General features: G+C 43.3%; 1 protein-coding gene across 1 annotated transcript; it reads left to right on the plus strand.

The window, feature by feature from the left end:
- The first annotated feature begins 4,027 nt into the window (after positions 1–4,027).
- On the plus strand, positions 4,028–15,607 carry bbc3 (BCL2 binding component 3). The gene is made up of 4 exons (XM_026193326.2): positions 4,028–4,375; positions 5,550–5,943; positions 11,100–11,305; positions 14,272–15,607. The coding sequence occupies exons 1-4, from the start codon at positions 4,304–4,306 to the stop codon at positions 14,365–14,367; spliced, it is 768 nt and encodes a 255-aa protein (XP_026049111.1). The 5' UTR covers positions 4,028–4,303; the 3' UTR covers positions 14,368–15,607.
- The last annotated feature ends 1,143 nt before the right edge of the window (positions 15,608–16,750 follow it).

The following is a 16,750-nucleotide window of genomic DNA, read 5'->3' on the forward strand; positions in this document are numbered from 1 at the left end:
TCTCAATATTATAACCAGTCGTTTTTTATGAATCAGAAAGGTTATGTATCAGTCAAAGGTCTGGCAATAAAGACTCAGAAGAGCATTATCCTTCAATTTGCCTCCAACTTCCTTTATTCTAACTGCTCTAACATCCTCATGTTTGGAGAAAGTAGGCAGCTTCAAGCAGAAAGGGGTCTAAAATGCAGCTGTGTACTTTTAGAAACAGGAATGTCGTAAAAGTCTATTTTCCAGCTGGTATAATCTCCACAAACCTTCTGGGACTAATTATTCGGCCTCAGTGTGACTATGTGAACCTTCCAAGGAACATAAAGGTATGTCTTTGTTTTCGAGCTGTTAAAGGAACATGCTTGCACCGTTTCTTCTATAATTTAAGGTTTGATATCAGGAGGAAAAAAAACAGAAAGATTTTTAACTGCACAGGTTAGCAATATCACCTCACGGCAAGTACGAATTTAAGTTTAAACCTGCTGTTTTTCTTCCTGCACATGTGCAGATGGGTTTCACATATATATAAATGGATAAAAAATAAAATGCTGCGTTAAGGTACAAAATCTTTACCAGAGGCTCAAGTCTAGTTTATGTAAGACACAAGCCCCCTGTCAAGGACACAACAGCAGTACCTCAGAGGATATTATGCAGTGAGAGGCTGTTATTCCATTAAAACTACAGTAGTGCACTATTTTCTGATAGTTGACCTGCTTATACAGAAAGACCAACAACATTTAACAGCCAGAGCCTGATATCATCCGCAAGAGTTGGTAGAGACCACAAAAGAGGAAACATTGGACTTGCATTCATGAACAAACACAAGTGCAAACGTCTGGATGTTTAAATACATTTATTTCGATTAGATTTACTCAGTCTAATCAGCTTATCACACTGCCTTGAAAAGTAACCACACAGGTGTGTTCACAGCTTTCAGATGCACTACAGGTGTACAACAAACATAGTGTTTAAATATAAAAATCCAAAACAATGACCGGGATAAATTTCTACATGGAAAGTCTGTAAACAGCATCTGTTTTCCTGAATGTGATCCAGGCCTCAGCCCCACTCATAACCCTGTTTGTGATCAAGCTATGAGTGTGACAGTAAAACTCCTACAAAATTTGCATGGGTGAAAGCAGAAGTGCATCCGAATGTGCTGCTCCTGAGAAGAAAGGTCGAAGACGACAGAAGAAGAACAAAGAGGGAGACAAAGCTGAAGGAAATTCTCCTTCAGTGATAATCCAGTTATTTCAGACTCTTCTGACAAATATTAGAAAGTTGATTATATTTAAAATAATTCATCGTATTCATAATCAAACCAGTAACAGACGCAGCCTGATGGTCTTGACTCAGATTACCATTCATTATCTCGCCCCTACAAGCTAACTGTTGACCACATGTCATGCAAAGTCTGCCCGTGTCAAAGCTGGCAGAGGGTGTTCGCCCGGGCATGTACCTGACAGGAGACCCACCCCCTGCACCAAAACAAAGGCATGTGCAGCAATCTGCTGCTGGAAGAGTTGGAAAGCGTTCCTCACTCGAGCTGCCATTTCCAGCCGATTAACCAACCTCCAACCCCGCTGCTCAGCTGAGCAGCCCCCTTGTCACATGCCCTGCAGCTGAGGGGTGCATCCAAAAAACAATGATCTGAGGGTCAGGGGTCGAGATGACGGAGTTTCTGGTGTCATTTAGGATGCTAATGTTATGCAGAGCTCTCAGACTTGGGGGAACAAAAGCTTGCACAGCTGAGTTGTTGTTGTGACTTTAAACTTTACTGCAGGTTTATGTCAATATGTTAAATATGAGCATTGCTGTGAGGTGAAGGGTTCAGCTCGGGTAACTATGTGGTAGTAAAAGAATAATAACCTTTAACTGCGAACCTTCAGTCGTGTTAATATTCAGAAGAATGTTTCAGTCTAATTCTTCTTCAGCTTTTCATAATTTTTTATAGGAATTAGCCTATTTGTGCCACGAGGATAGGGGACATTGTAAGTTTCCACTTCTAATCTCTGTATGCTGTCAATGTTCTGCAGCGAGCCATGGCTGACAGAGCAGATTTAGAGATATCCTGAAGTACATGCAGGTTTAACACACAAGTAACCGGAGCACACAGGCAGGCCATGGACAAACTTGCTGTTTCCAGGGATTTTTAGACCATGTTTGGAGCCCGTTTACCAAAATACTCCCCCTCTCTCTCCCTCCTACTGATCTCTCTGTGGATGAACAGTTGGTAGCTTTCAGAAGCAGGTGCAGCTTCAGGCAACACATCCCTTCTAAACCAGCCAAGTATGGCATAAAGATTTCGATGAAAAGTGATGTCAGTTGGTTTTTTTGCTGATTTTGTAGAAAACTATAATTAACAACATTAAAACATTTGAGACATCTGTCAAGATAAAGGAAGCACTGTAGGTATGAGAAACACGAGTATACAGGATTATAATTTCTAGTGTTTAGCTGCAGGAAATTCCTGATGAATGCCATTAAATTACTTTTAATGAAGCTTTCAACACACTCGCTTTGCATTTCAAAGACATATCCAGATATGGATAAGGTGGAATTTATTGCTGACGGTGTTGAGCTGAGTCAGAACAAAGCCATGGGTGCACCAGTGACGCTCCTGGATCTAAACTCGGATTAGCCTGCCAGATAACCCATGCAACAAACAGAATTCCCAGGGTTGTGACCTCAGTGCGGAAGATATGTTCCTTTTTTGCATGAATCACATGCACCCTGAACTCACCACAGTCAGAAGCACTAATGCCTTGGTCACACACACACTGATTATGCAATAAATGTGTTGTTAGCAGCACTACTGTATGCTAAAGGCTGACTCAGCTCCACTCCAAACAGGAAGACAGCCTGTTTGTTTACAGCTGCTGAGGATGTGTCTGAAAAAGAGAAGGAAATTAGAGGGAAACCAGCTGGGGGGGGGTTGTGAGTGAAAGGAGGTGTGTGTAGGTGGGGGGTGTTTTGTTGATCGCTGTGTGGGGCTGTGGCATGAAAAAAGTTAAAGATAAGGGGGAAGGGAAGAAAAACAGAGCACAAGAAGGGCATTAACTGTTAAATATGAAGGAGTGTTTGATGTGCGAGTTAAAAAAAACCATGGAGACGTGCTGAAGAGGATTTAAAAGTTTTTGATAAAATGTCAAATATAAAGAAAATGTAAAAGAAAGAGAGAAGGCAGGCAGAGGGGACAGCGGTGGAGTTAAAGACAGCAGCATCCTGTCAAGGAGCATGTCTGCACTTGTTGTGGAGGAGGAGAGGGAGGGAGGGACCGGAAGTTAGACAAACCCATCAAAATAAAAGCTAAAGCAAGAACAATGCAAACGCAAAAGTAAATTAAGCACAAATCATTGGATAGGTGACTCAGTCTGCACATAAAGTGAGCCCACATGTGGTGATTTCTATTATATGCACTAACTTTTGCTTTAATGTGTTTTTTTTACACAGACATTAATTTTTTTGAATCATTAATGATATTTGTTAAAATAAGTGTTAAAATACATCTTAGTGATTTTATTTTTATGCAAGTCAACTAGAAAGTTTTAGAGTCCAATTTTGCTTAACTTAGTTACTGAATGCGAAAGAGGCATGACACTCACAGATCCTTGGATTGAAATAGGAAAATTCTGTCACAGAAAAGATGGGAAATCTTTTTAAAATATCATATTTGGCAAACAGATAAGGGGGCTTTCTATTAGATTTGAGTGGTGATTGTACACCAGTGTCCAAGAGGGAAGGTGTGTGTTTGGAGGCGGTGATTGGGACTATACAGGTGAGAGGGGGGATATTAAATGTAGGGACTATGATTGGGAAAAGGAAAGCAGATATATTGTGTGTCTGAGATGGTTTAGACAATTGCAGAGGAGGGATGGTGGATATATTGGACAAAAGATGTTGAAGATGAAGTGAAGAAAGACATGCAGAGATGGAAGTAAGCTCCCTGACAGGAGAAGCCGAAAGAGAAAGATGTGTTTATTTTGGTTGTATTGTGTGGAGTTTATTGTGAAAGGCTAGACCGGATGTTTGACCGATCGCGTTTTAAACGCCGAGACGGACCAGCTCAGACGGAAAACCCTGACAGACAGCAAGCCAGGCAGAACGTAGTCCCGCTACACCTCATCTTCATCAATATTATTGTTTTGACGACGTAACCCGAGACAAAAAGAGATTTAAAAAAATTCACCGACTCCATTCACAGCGGGACACCTGGGATGGAGTGACACGGCTTCCTCCGGGCGGACTTTAAACATCTCCGGAGCCTTCTCACCGGCGCATCCACGGTTTCTTTCGGCAGCTTTTATTCCGTCTTATGGCCACCTGTTACCGTCAGGTTCAGACCTGCAGACAGCCTCGCCGCGGATCTTCAGAAAACCTCCACCAAGTAAGCGCTTTCCGCCGGATTTCTCTCTGCAGAAGTTGGCAGCGCAAAGTTGCATCATCTGCCCAGCTGTGGGGATCAGGAGTGCGCTTTAGACTTCACCTGAACGAGCCCGTTTACTTCATGCTCCTTTCAGATTTTATACTCAAACAGTGCATTTTTACACAGAGTTTTATTTTCTTGTGCAGTGAGCTGATGTTCGCGTTGCTCTGACAGAGACAAGCCCCGACATGTCAGAGCACGAAAAGCTAACAACGTGGCGGTAAAAACATAAATATAAGCTAATTTTGTTTCGCGGTAGTGCGGACAGGTTCGTAAAGTCAACGCTGTTTTTTTTGTTTCTGTGTTTTTTTCCTCTCGTGGATTTTATTTTTAAATTGTCAGTGTTGACTCTGTGTCCGGAAATGAACAACATTGGGTGCATTTGTGGCGACAAAATATTAAATAAACGGTTTTGTTGAGTTTTGTTCGTGCCCCGCTTTCTGCTCGGTGACAGCGAACATCGAAGTGTTCCGCCGTTAAATCAGCGCGCGCGTCCCTGTTCTTCGCTGTGTGAGTTCGCGAGCGCGCTTCCTCGTGCACGGGCGGCACGGATTTGTTTACAAACACAGGTCTCGTGCTCCGAAAATGGAGCCGCTGGTGCCTCCTAGCGGCCTACAGCAGAATATACCGGAGGAAAAATCAGAGGCGCTAAAAATAGATCTGTGGTTTTTTATTTTATTTTTTTTAAATCTTCAGTTTACTTGTTTTTACACCGTCCAGCTGCCTCTGTGCGCTCAACAAACTAAAATGATTATTGTCTGACGTATTTTTAGTTGTTATAATAAATTAATTTACACAGTCTTGTATATTTGCACCTTTAAAAACAACGTAACCTCTAAAAACCAGTAAAAACCTTTTAAAACAATGAAAACTAAAATAACTTTGGATATTTATAAAAATGGGCAAAATAATAAAAAATCTATATATAGGAGAGGTCTTAATTTTGAGTTAAGCTTTAGTGCCTGTGTTTATGGAGACTGGGGTGTGTGTTATACTTTCTGATGAATGGCAGCCATAACAAAAACCAAAACCAACGCTGAAACCAATAAAAACAGAACTAAAACTTTAAACTGTAAAAACACAACTGAATTGAAAATTAACACAAAATTTTAAAACTTCTGTCTTCCTTAATTAGGCTACAACTGATATGGCCAGAGCACAGACCATACAGAGCGCTGGAGAAACCCCTGCTGGAGGAAACTCCTCTCTTCCGTGTCACAACACCTGCCGAGTGGAGCTGCCTTGCCCCCTCCACACCTGGCCTGGGATGCTCAATAGTACGACCACCACCCCCTCCTCCTCCGGGACCAGCACTGGTGCCATACACATCCACCACTATCACCATCACCACCATCACCTGCAGCCCATGCAGGCTCTCTATGTGTCGTACCCGCTGTCGTACTCCCACCCAGACGACAACGACGACCCCCGAGTTCACCAGCAGTTACCCGCAGCATCGCCTCCCAACCGGAGGGATTTGAGGTGCAGAGGTGCACCTGCACCCGGTGACGTCTCAGGAGAGCGTTCAGGTAATATTGAATATTTACAGTTTTGCACACAGTGAGTTGTAGCATGGTGTAATATTAAAACTACGTGGGGTAGTTCTACTTGTTTTGACAGGCTGGCAGAAAAGAAGGTTAATGTAACACCAAGCCCGAGTGCGGTGTTAATCATTACCCTTTCAGCCACAGCCAGAGTGATTCCAACAGAGTAAATGTGGAACATAGTATGTTTGTGTGAAGCCATGTGGGGCACATTCTGTCAGGGACAGTGGCGGCTGGCCCATAGGGGGCGCTCGGGCTCCGCCCCCCCAAATGTGGAGGAGTAAAAATATATATTTTTAAAAAATTCATCAATGATAGTTTTACTATGTGTGTGCCCATATACAGCCAGGCGTATTTTAACATTTTCACCAGCTGACTCATTAAAGTTCAACCAACAAACGGTGTTTTTCTTCTTCTGGGGCGCTCGTCAAAGCGCCCTTGATATGCAGCGAAATAGCCTATCATTAAATGGTTGCCAGGGGAAAATAATAAATATTTGACCTATCAGCGTCGCTGAATTAAATGGTTTGGGGGCGCTTAAAATTGCGCCCCTGCAGAAAACGCGCGAAGATTTGCTGTTCTAGAATTTTACCTCAGTCAGTAGCCTAAGTGAGCTATAAGGTCAGAGAGAGACGATGGCAGCGGTATTGTTAACGGTTGAGGCACAGCCTCCCCCAAATTCGGTTAGATCGCTTCTAACCTACCCTTTTGCCAGAAGGACAATGGCAGAAAAACTGCAAGTTAAAGAGTTGGGACCTGACAAGCCCGAAATTCAACTAACCCAGGCAACGAAGGAGAAGTCAAAAGCATACAACAGGACTTTTTGTCGGAGTTGGTTCCAGCGCAAGTCGTGGCTGACAGGCTGTGGAACAGCTAATGCACTTTTTTGTTTCCCGTGCATACTGTTCAAAAGTGACAAGTGTGATTTGACGTGGACACAATCTGGACAAACCGACTTAAAGCACCTCTCCGAACGAATCAAGAAACATGAAAGCTCACGAGTTCATATGGACAACAGTGTAAAGCTAGCTGTGCTAGGGAAAACTAGCATAGCGGCGCAGCTAGATGATGGACATCGGATTGCTTTAAGAAGGCACAACGAAGAGGTAGATAAAAACCGTCATATTTTATCTAAAATCATCGATTGTATTAAGTTTTGTGGTGCTTTTGAGCTAGCAATGCGGGGACGCATTTAGCCCACCCCCCCAATCAGTTTACAGTTGTTGTTTTCAATAGTTATTTTTCATTCATTCAAAAAAAATGTTCATTTTTACAAATCTATACAAATGGCCAGAATATGGTTGTTCATTTTTACAAATCTATACAAATGGCCAGAATATGGTTGTTCATTTTAAATTTAAATTAAAATTGTGTTGTTTGATGTACTCATTAAATGGGTCATTTTAGTCTATCATAAAAATTGCCCCCCCTGAGATTTTTTTCAGGAGCCGCCACTGGTCAGGGATATAGCACAAATACAACAACTCTTGTTCAACAACTCAGGGAAGCTAAACTTTGTCTTGTGCAGTACACTTGCAGCTTTAATTGAAGCTTTATTTCTTTTAATTTGTGGTAGTTTTTAACATATTCCAGAAAAGAAAAAGTCTCTGTCTTACAGTGTAACAGATCAAAATGTCAGAATCTGTCTCAGTTTGTCTCGGCTGGTCAGGTGAGCCTTAGCAAATCTGATTTTAAAAGCCGCTGCAGCAGGAAGCAAGCTGCATGTATACACAACGAGCAGTAGCGGTTGTGATCAGATGTGACTCAGCCACAACCACACGCAAGTGTTTGCCTTCCAGACCCCCACCCTTAAGTAAACACCAGCGTTATCAGTTAGCAGGAGAGTATCGGTTGGTTATGTGTTTACTGGAGCCGTGGCTTTATTTACTTGACATGAGTTTGTTTGGGCAGCGCTGATGAGTGGGGACAGGTGGAGGGTAGAGATGAGATGTGCTCCAGCTGTCGCAGGGATCAACATGTGGTCCCTCTTTGGCAGAGTGACCTTGAGGCCAGCTGGCCTTTATGCTGATCTTTCAAGAAGCTGCCCAAGGCGCCACAGACGCCTCAAACTGCTCAGAGTTTATGGCGCAAGGCCGGATTCATTCCAGGGGACATTAGAGTCACTGCCACTTTGTAATATTAGTAAAAAGGGCTCTGAAAGCTCATTGTGCTGCTGTCGCTCTGAATAAGGTGTCTGTGATAAGATGTTGATTTGTGCCTGAGGCTGTTTAAGACATTCAGCCCTCCGCTTCAGAAAGAAAATTACCTCTCCGGGCGATTCAGGAATCAGGTGAAGTAAGCCCAAGAGTCTGTATCCTGGAGGAAAATTTATCAGAAAGGTGAATTCAGGTGAGGTTGCAGAAGTGGCTCAGCAGGTTTGACTTTAACCCATGCTGTTGTGACAGGGCTGTAGCAATGTAAACAAATATCTTACCATCCTCCTCCTCTCTCAGCTGTAGTTCAGCTGTGCATGCAGGCATGTTGAGACATGTCCCCGCCTGCAATAAAGAAACAATCTGCAGTTTCCTCCTCATGAGAGGCTCAGCCCGGCAGCACAGAGTCAGGTCAGCCTGTCAGTGTGTCACCAGCAGGAAATGAGGCCAAAGAGTCAAAGCTGCAGGGATTTATTCAGTTAGGTTTTTTTTTATTATTATTTTAAAAAAACAGCTTTACAAAAGTCGGTTTATCAGATTAAAAGTTTGCTAAGCAGGCTTATGAGTCAATCACTAAGCCAGTTAATGGGCAAGTGGATTTGTTATTCAGTGAGTGGGTAAGTTGATTATTCAGCTATCTGCACAGAAACCGAGTTAATCAATTAGTCGTAAAGCTGTAATAATTATTGAGCCACCATCAGTCAGCCAATTATTTAATAAACCAGAGGGTCAGACTGTTTTCACACATGAACGTTGGATGATTCCTGGTCAGGATGCTTTACAGCAGGAAGTAGTCCGCTTCAAATGTTCTGTCGCTGCAGGAAGTACTTTAGGTGAGAGAGACACCTGAATAGCTGCTATTCACACATCACCGCAATCAAACATTACACAGATTTTTTTTCTTTATCTTTTACCAGGAAGCTGACAGGTTAAAGACCGGACAATGTGCCAGATTTTTATGCTTTCAGGTGATGTCTAGGAAAGTTTGTGGCCGCGAGTCTTAAAATGGTTTACTCATTAGTTAATTGCTCCAAAGCTCGCAGCGAGTCATCAAGGTGAGATAGTTTGCTTTGCCGTACAATGCGCTCCTTTGCGGTCACGTCATTCGCGGGCTCGTGTGCAGCGCATTTGCTTAGGTTGTGTATTTGTTAAGGAAACAATGTTTCAGAGCTTCCAGCGCAGTCAGCGGAAATTCAGTAAACTAGATAGTTCCCAGTTCCCTGTTTTGCTCTTCTCTGTTTCGGTTCATCTGCAGGTATCTGTTTCTTATACGGGTGTTATGAAAGTAAAGACACTGCATTACAGACGTCCACGGTATCATGTCACGGGACATCCTCCCATAACGTTATGGCCATATTAGCCTGATGAGTGCTGTACTGCTTAAAGATCATTAGAAATGGTGGTTTTGGAGGCTTGTTGCATCCCAAGTTTATAGATATTAGTGAAATATTAATAACAGAACTAAAGTAGGTAGAGTTATCCAGCTCACCATTAAGCCTTCTGCCTCCCCCGTCGGTGTGTCTTTAGGTTTAGTCTGAGGTTTTTAATGCCACCCCCTCTTCTCCTCACCCACCCCTTCTGTCTCTAGTGGCTCCCACACTTAACTGGTCAAGGGGGTCTCTCTGTCACCTTGTCACCCCGTCAGCCTATCAGACGGACAGGTTCATCTAGAAACCCGCCCCCTTTCCTCTAGGTCATCCTATCACAGCTCAGCCCCCTGTGCTGTCTTCCAATCACACGCAGATGTCTCCAGGAGTGCTGCCTCAGAGTTACCTTGGCAACAAGCCAGGGTTTTCCTGTTTGTGTTTTTTTTTTTTTTTTTTTTTTTTTTTTTTTTTTCTCCTCGCCGCTCTCTCTTTTCTCTCTTCCTCTCTCTCTCTCTCTCGCCGTCTCACTCCGTCTCTCTCTGTCTAGTCACCTGCATCTTTAAAGGATAAGTTATAATCCTCCTAGCAAAGTGGATGCTGCGGTTGCCGGGGGCGCCACTGGCGCTCGGCGTTGTGCCGGTGACAGGGTTGTTTCAAAGAAGCTGTGTGATTGGACAAAGTAGAAAACAAGCCGGGGAACCAAAGGTGTGCCGTAGGGAGATCACAGAGGGCATCTGTTCAGCTTTTAGAGACGAGTTATTCAAATTAAAGAGGCTGAAATCTAAAATCGAAGCCAGCAGATGATTAACTTTTAATTAGTTCATCTGCATCAAAATTAAAAGACTGAGGTAGTTAAAGTATTTATCCGGTTACGATGCTTTCCACACTATGAAAAAGGATTTAAGAAACACTTAAACCAAAATGCACAAAGTAAGTACAGATATGTAAATGAAAAGAATAAGATGATATATATCGAGTTTTCTTAAAGTCATAATATCTCAAACAGATTCAGGTCTGATTTTAGTTTGGATTGTCACGACGGAGGAATCAGACTGGAGGCTCAGGTATCTGCTTGTCCAAGAAAACAAAACAAAAATCATTCTGTAAACACAACAAACACACAAAAGCTCTCTATGCCAGACTTATTAAGCAGATTAAGAGATTACTCTCCCAAGTTCCATGAAGAGGAAGATAAGTCACTCCATCAGCCTCCTCCTTAAGAAATTTGTATGTTTGTCGGTCTGTGTGAGAAAACGAAACATTTCTTTTTAGCCTGATTTACTCTCGGAGGTCAAGAAAATCCACCTCCTCGGCCTCTTTTCCCACTGAAATGCATAAAATTTAAATTATTATGATTCCCCTGTATGTAATTTTTAATCCGGTTTTCCTCTGTGGAGGAGTTCAGTGTCTGTGTGGGCACACATCCCCTCTGACTTAACCTGTCTGCACAAGGAGGCCATTAATGTATGCTGCTTGTTGACAATCAATTGATGATAATCAGAAACTCTGCAGGAGCTTCTGGCCGTTCACACGTGAACATTTCTTCTCACTTGAGAGGCAGATGGAGTTCATGGGGAAGGTAAAAATAAATTCTTATATGCAGTTTTCTTTTCTTCTGCAGACTCGAGCAGACAGGAGCTCCAGCAGCCCTCCAGCCGGCTGCGACCTCAGTCTAACATGTTGCCCCGAAATGAGCGGCCATCCTGGGCTTCGCCTCGCCGCAGAGCTCCTGGGGGAGAAGCAGTGCAGGAGCAGGAGATCAGGAGGGTGGCGAACCAGCTGAGGACAATTGGAGATGAGCTGAACGTCACGCTCCTCCGCAGAGCGGTAAGGAGGGTGACGGGAAATAACTGGGCTCAGTTTTAACCTTTAACCCTAAAGTCGCTGAGCTGTTTTGGCGACTGCAATGGGGTTTTTTTTTCAGTGTGGAGTTGATGGTGACGTAAGTGCGAAGTGCTTTCTAGTCCTTGAAAGCAGCGCAGTTACATCGATTCTTTCCCCCGCCCTGCTCTTTCATTGTTATCAGGTTTATAAGTGGATGTGAGTTCAATGAGTAATTGCACGTGTGCATGAGAGCGAAGAGAGATCGATATTTGTGAGTGCGAACGAGTGGATCAATTACAACTGTGTGCGCTCCTATCTCCATCTTTTATTCATTGTTTGCTCCTGTTCATTAGTTATCTGTTTTCTATCTGGGCAGCAGGGAAGGACCCAAAGTTAGTCGCTGTTAGCAGATCATGTCAGATTTTAAAAGTAAAAGCCCTTAGTTGTTTCAATACATTTTTGCCATGAAGGAGCATCCACACAGGAAGTGACTTAGAGCAACCTGGTGCCCAAAGACTCTGTAGTGACGGAGTTTCAGCAACTACAAGGGAGCAGGTGTAAAATAATGAATGCTGCGAGGCCATAGTTAAACTTTTCTCACCTTTTGAAGCGAGTGAGGCGAGGGAAGCAGTTGTAGCAAAGGATACTGTTGATACATGAGGGTGTGGCAGGTACGTTAGATGGTAGCCTAGGCAACAGCTGCTCCATAAGAAGTTGCTTTATGTGTGCACTAAATGCCACTGTTAGTTGAAGTTAGGGGGGCAGGGATAGCTCAGTAGGTAGAGTGGTTGCACCATGATCGGAAGGTTGGGGGTTCAACTCCACTGAATGGCTACCCTGAGGTACGCCGGGCGCTGCCCACTGCTTCACTGGGTGAATGGGTTTAATGCAGAGGAGTAATTTCCCTACGGGGACTAACACATACACATTACACATTACATTACACGTTACAATGTGCTTTAAAATATGCAATGTTTTCAAAATAAAAGCCACTGTTAGTTGAAGAAAGTAATGAGAAAGATCAGGTATTTCATATTTTCAAAATAAAATCCATTATTTTGTTAAACTGTTGTTGTTTTCAAAATAAAAGCCTTCAGTTATATATGGGAAGTTATTAGGATGCTTTAATTCTGCTGGATTTTTCAAATTACAAGTCCCTTGTAGATATCAAACCCTCGGAATGGTCATAATTATGTCAGATTTTCACAATAAGAGCCCCAAGTTAGTTATAAATGAAGAATAAAAGCACAATAAAGGCCTTGTGTCTAGTATTTGTTTTTTTCAGCTGTAGGTAAGAAACTAAGACCTGCAATAGCAGCAATCCTGAGGTTTGTCCAGAATTTGCATCATCTAGCTCTTTCTTCTTTCTCTCCTTTCATTCAGAAATTAGGTCACACATGGAGCTCCTTAATCCTTTTTTTTCTTCCTTTTGTCTGAATGACAGCGTTCTCCTCCCTTTACTGTCTGTTTCTTTTGATTGTTATTTCTTTATCTCGCTCCCTCTCCGGCCCCGCCCTGCCTCTGTGCTCTACATCGCGTGAGGAGTCGGCAGTGACCTCCCCCCCCCCTCCACTCCTCCTCCCTCCCACCTCCTCTCCCCTCTCACTCCCTCACCATCCCGCCTTTTGCACACAAACAAAGATGACGTCACCTCCTCCTGGCTCGCACTCAGACATGAGTTGCTCACTTTATGAGGATGTAGCCACCCACCCGCCTCCCCGCGTACTCCTCCTTGCAGACAAGTGCAGCAGGTTTCAGGGTTTGCTTCTCGTGTAACTGTCTGCCGCTCTGTCTTCACACTGAGAGAGATACTTCAGTCTCTGGGGGAAACTGAGGAAACTGTGCGTGTTGTTTATGATCTAGTCAGTTTTTCTGAACGAGCACTTTGAAACAAAAGCAATGAGGAAAGGGAGGAAGGAGGGATGGAGGTTGCAAAGGAAGCATATAGGGAGGTGTAACCACAACCACAGCCACAGAGGTTCATCGTCCTCCACACAGGAACACTCTTGTTTTCCTCGTGTTCGGGCTCAGCGCTCCTCATTATTAGTCTTTCTCTCCATTTATCTCTTTCTGGCCACTTCTTGTTTCAGAAGCATATATTTATTAATATTTTAAAAACATGAAAAACAAATCAAAAAGCAGGAAAAGGCACCTTTCATAGCTCAACATGGAAGCATCTAAATGCATCTATTTTTTTTTTTTGTCCATTCAAGATAAGATAAGATGAGATAACCTTTATTAGTCCCACACGTGGGAAATTTGTTTTGTCACAGCAGGAAGAATTTTCCTTTAGTAGATGTTATTCTTTGTCACAGTGGGGTTGACGTATGTGTCTTTTCTGGTTACTTCTCTTCCTAGGAGTAAGACAATGGCACATTTATGTTCAATCATGTGACATTTGTGTCCAATAACACGGTGACTTTGTCAGATTAGGCGATTACAGCGTCACGAGTACTTGCCATGTCACAACGGGGCTACCTCTGCAGGATAAGCGGTTTCTGAGCAGCATCCACTGAGCCTGAGTTAACCTTTGCACCTAAGAAGTTAAAAATGGGATTAAATAACTGGGCAGATGTTTGCAGCTGATATGATTTGAGTAAATCGAGGTTAAACATGATTCTGGTATATAAACGTTCTCTTCATTCAGAGAGGTGTCTGCACAGTTTTCTTCATAATCTTCAACCAATGTAGCATCTCTGAAAGTTCATAAATGATCAGCTGACATCGTTTATATAGTTTCAATCACTTTGTTGTTGCTGCTGCTCCTCCGTGTGTCAACAAGGGCATCTGGAGACAACATTGACTTGCATGAAGCTGCAGCCATGTGATTAAGTGTCTTCTATGAGCTGTTTCGGGGTCATTTTGTCAATGCATGCGCATTTTTAGCATCTAAAAAGGTCAGTTGTTGAATAATGAAATGTTGTTGAATCTTATTTGGACTTCATTTGGTCTTTTCCTTCTCCCTCCAGCACGGCGGCCCTCACTGGCACGACTTCAGAGACGTCTGCCGAGGCCTCCTCAGCTTCATCACCCAGACTCTCAGCACTCTCTACAGGCTCACATAGACTTGCTGTAGCGAACAAGACAACCCGGACTGGCTGCTGCTCTTCATCGTCACTCACACCTGGAGGTGCGACATAAAACATCCGTTGAACAAAAGAGGCGTTGGGAAGATGAAAGCGGCAGCTGGATCGGGCTGCTTCCTGTGGAAACTGGACCCTGCCTGTCCGTCTGACTGCCTGTCAGTCAGCCCGTCTGCTGGTACGGACCGCTGCTGATGGACTGACCTGTATATTTTGTAAAATTGTTATTATTTTTTTTTCTCAATGTCGTGTCTCGGGGCTCAGCTCTTTATGTAGCAGGTGTGACTCAGCTCGTGTGAGTCGGAGTGTATGTGTGTGTGCACACATGGAAGATGTGGGTCAAACAGAAGCTGTGAGGTCCTTAGAAAAGTTTAAAGCCACTAGAAGTGTATGAGGTATGTGAACCTCTGAGCCTTAGCCCTAATTCCAACCCCGTGCTGTCAGAGTTTGGGATTTGTGATGCTCTTCCAGGGTTAAAGTACAGAAATGATATTTAAAATTAGGATGGTAAATCTTTTGATTTTAATATCAGCTGGAGGATGCAAAATCATTTCAGTTTCAATAGACTGCATCTCTCCAGCTCTTCCCTCTGAATATATAAAAAATTGTGTTTTTCTGCTGCGGTGTTCAGCATTACAGGACTGTCAAAGGCACGATTTGACCCTCGTCTGATGTGTGCGTGTTGCCGTTGTGTCTTTATCGTGCAACCTGTGTCCCTCTTCTTATAAACTGTGAAAACTGGGCGCTGTGGTTGCATCGCAGGGAAAAACAAAACGGAGCGAAGCACAGACCGAACCTTTCTCTCAATCTGCTTCATGTCAGTGTACAATGTGCCTTTCTGCTTGGCGCTCTGTTGAGGTCTAATCTCCAACACCAGGACAATCAGCCCCCCCCCACACACACACACACACACACACACACACACAGAGTGAATAAAACACACTTAATGTTGGAGTGGCTTGTTTGCAGTCACTGGATTCGAGCGTTCACATTACATTCAAACGTTCCAGCTTCACTCGCTCGCCCGCCTGTGTTGACAGTGTTCATAGTTACTTGATCAACTGTAAATATTCTTTTGGAAGATGAAACTTATCCCAATCCAAAGGTTTGGATGGAGAGTTGGAAGATGTTTTGTTTTTTATGTTGTAACTGTAGAGTCTGAATTTAAATCCAGTGGATTTGGGAAGATATCAGCAAAAGAGAAATATATGATTTGGATCTTTATGATTGTTGGAAAGTATTCGATGATGTTTGTCAGGTGAGCCCTCTGGTTGTGGGATTATTTTCATTGTAGTTTAAAAAGCGGGGGGAGGGGGGGGGAGGTCGATTGCTCGTATTAAGAGCATAATTTATTTTGAAAAGTAGCCTAGCTGTAGCATGGTTTTTGTTTGGGGTTTTTTATGTTATTGTTTTTGTTTTTTTTCACACATTCCTGATCAAAAACTTTAATTTAAGCGCTACTTGAGTTGAAACAGTTAAAAAACGGACTGATTTAGAAATCACCCACAGTGAAAACACTCATTCATGCAGAAACACTCTCAGCAGTACTGTGTTAGAAAGCATTACAAACGGCCTCACTCACTCTGTTCTCTGCTGTCTTTGGCCACGAAGCAAATGTGAAAAATGAGACGTGAGGAGCATTACTGAACCATGTGAAAGCCACATTTGTGAATATGAAATGAGATGGGGAAGAAATGGTACCAAAAAGTTTCCCTTTAGCCTCTTTTAAAGCACAAAGAAGAAGAAATCTGCCGTCGCAGGCTCATAGCAATACTCAGTGTTTAGCAGCTTGAATCGACTGGGGCGAACCAAACGGACGCCGAGTCGTCTGTGACGATTTTCTTTGTAAATTTATTTCCAAAACCGTGTGATTTCTGTTTTTATTCGACAGCTGTAGTGCTGCTGGTGCTACACATGCTCAAGAATGCAGATTGATGTACTGTAACGTACTTTGGATTAAAGTGCCCACTTATCGGTTTTCATTTTATTTCAGGAAACGTGGGGCCTTTCAGCCTGTCTGAAACGCCGCTCTCACTCGGCCGTTTTCTACGTTTTTAGCACGGGGCCTTGTTTTTAAGACTTTTGAAAGCCTTTGTGTATAAAGTCGTAATGATACCACAGCCTGTAGAAGTTCAGCTGACTCTGAGCTGAGCAGAGGTTAAACCGCTCGCTCCGTAGACTCTCCTTCACAGCCTGTATATTTATATTTGTCCGGCCTTTTGCTCGCAGTGCTTTTAGCCGTGTTTGCCGTCATCAGAGCGGCCGGTGAACTCTGCGAGCTCGTAGCTGATGTTTCTCCTGGTTTAGCGCTCGCCTCTTTCCTACCAGCAAAGCTCAGTGTCAGTCGGCCAGTCACATGCAGTTT

This window comes from Astatotilapia calliptera, chromosome 14, assembly GCF_964374335.1.
Source record: "Astatotilapia calliptera chromosome 14, fAstCal68.1, whole genome shotgun sequence".
In the NCBI taxonomy this organism is placed as follows: Eukaryota; Metazoa; Chordata; class Actinopteri; order Cichliformes; family Cichlidae; genus Astatotilapia; species Astatotilapia calliptera.

Excerpts from the sequence above, each read along its gene's own strand:
- bbc3 (XM_026193326.2), top strand. The coding sequence starts at position 4,304 with ATGGCCACCTGTTACCGTCAGGTTCAGACCTGCAGACAGCCTCGCCGC. Across the intron at positions 4,376-5,549 it reads CTTCAGAAAACCTCCACCAA|GCTACAACTGATATGGCCAG; the intron begins GTAAGCGCTTTC and ends TTCCTTAATTAG. Across the intron at positions 11,306-14,271 it reads TCACGCTCCTCCGCAGAGCG|CACGGCGGCCCTCACTGGCA; the intron begins GTAAGGAGGGTG and ends TTCTCCCTCCAG.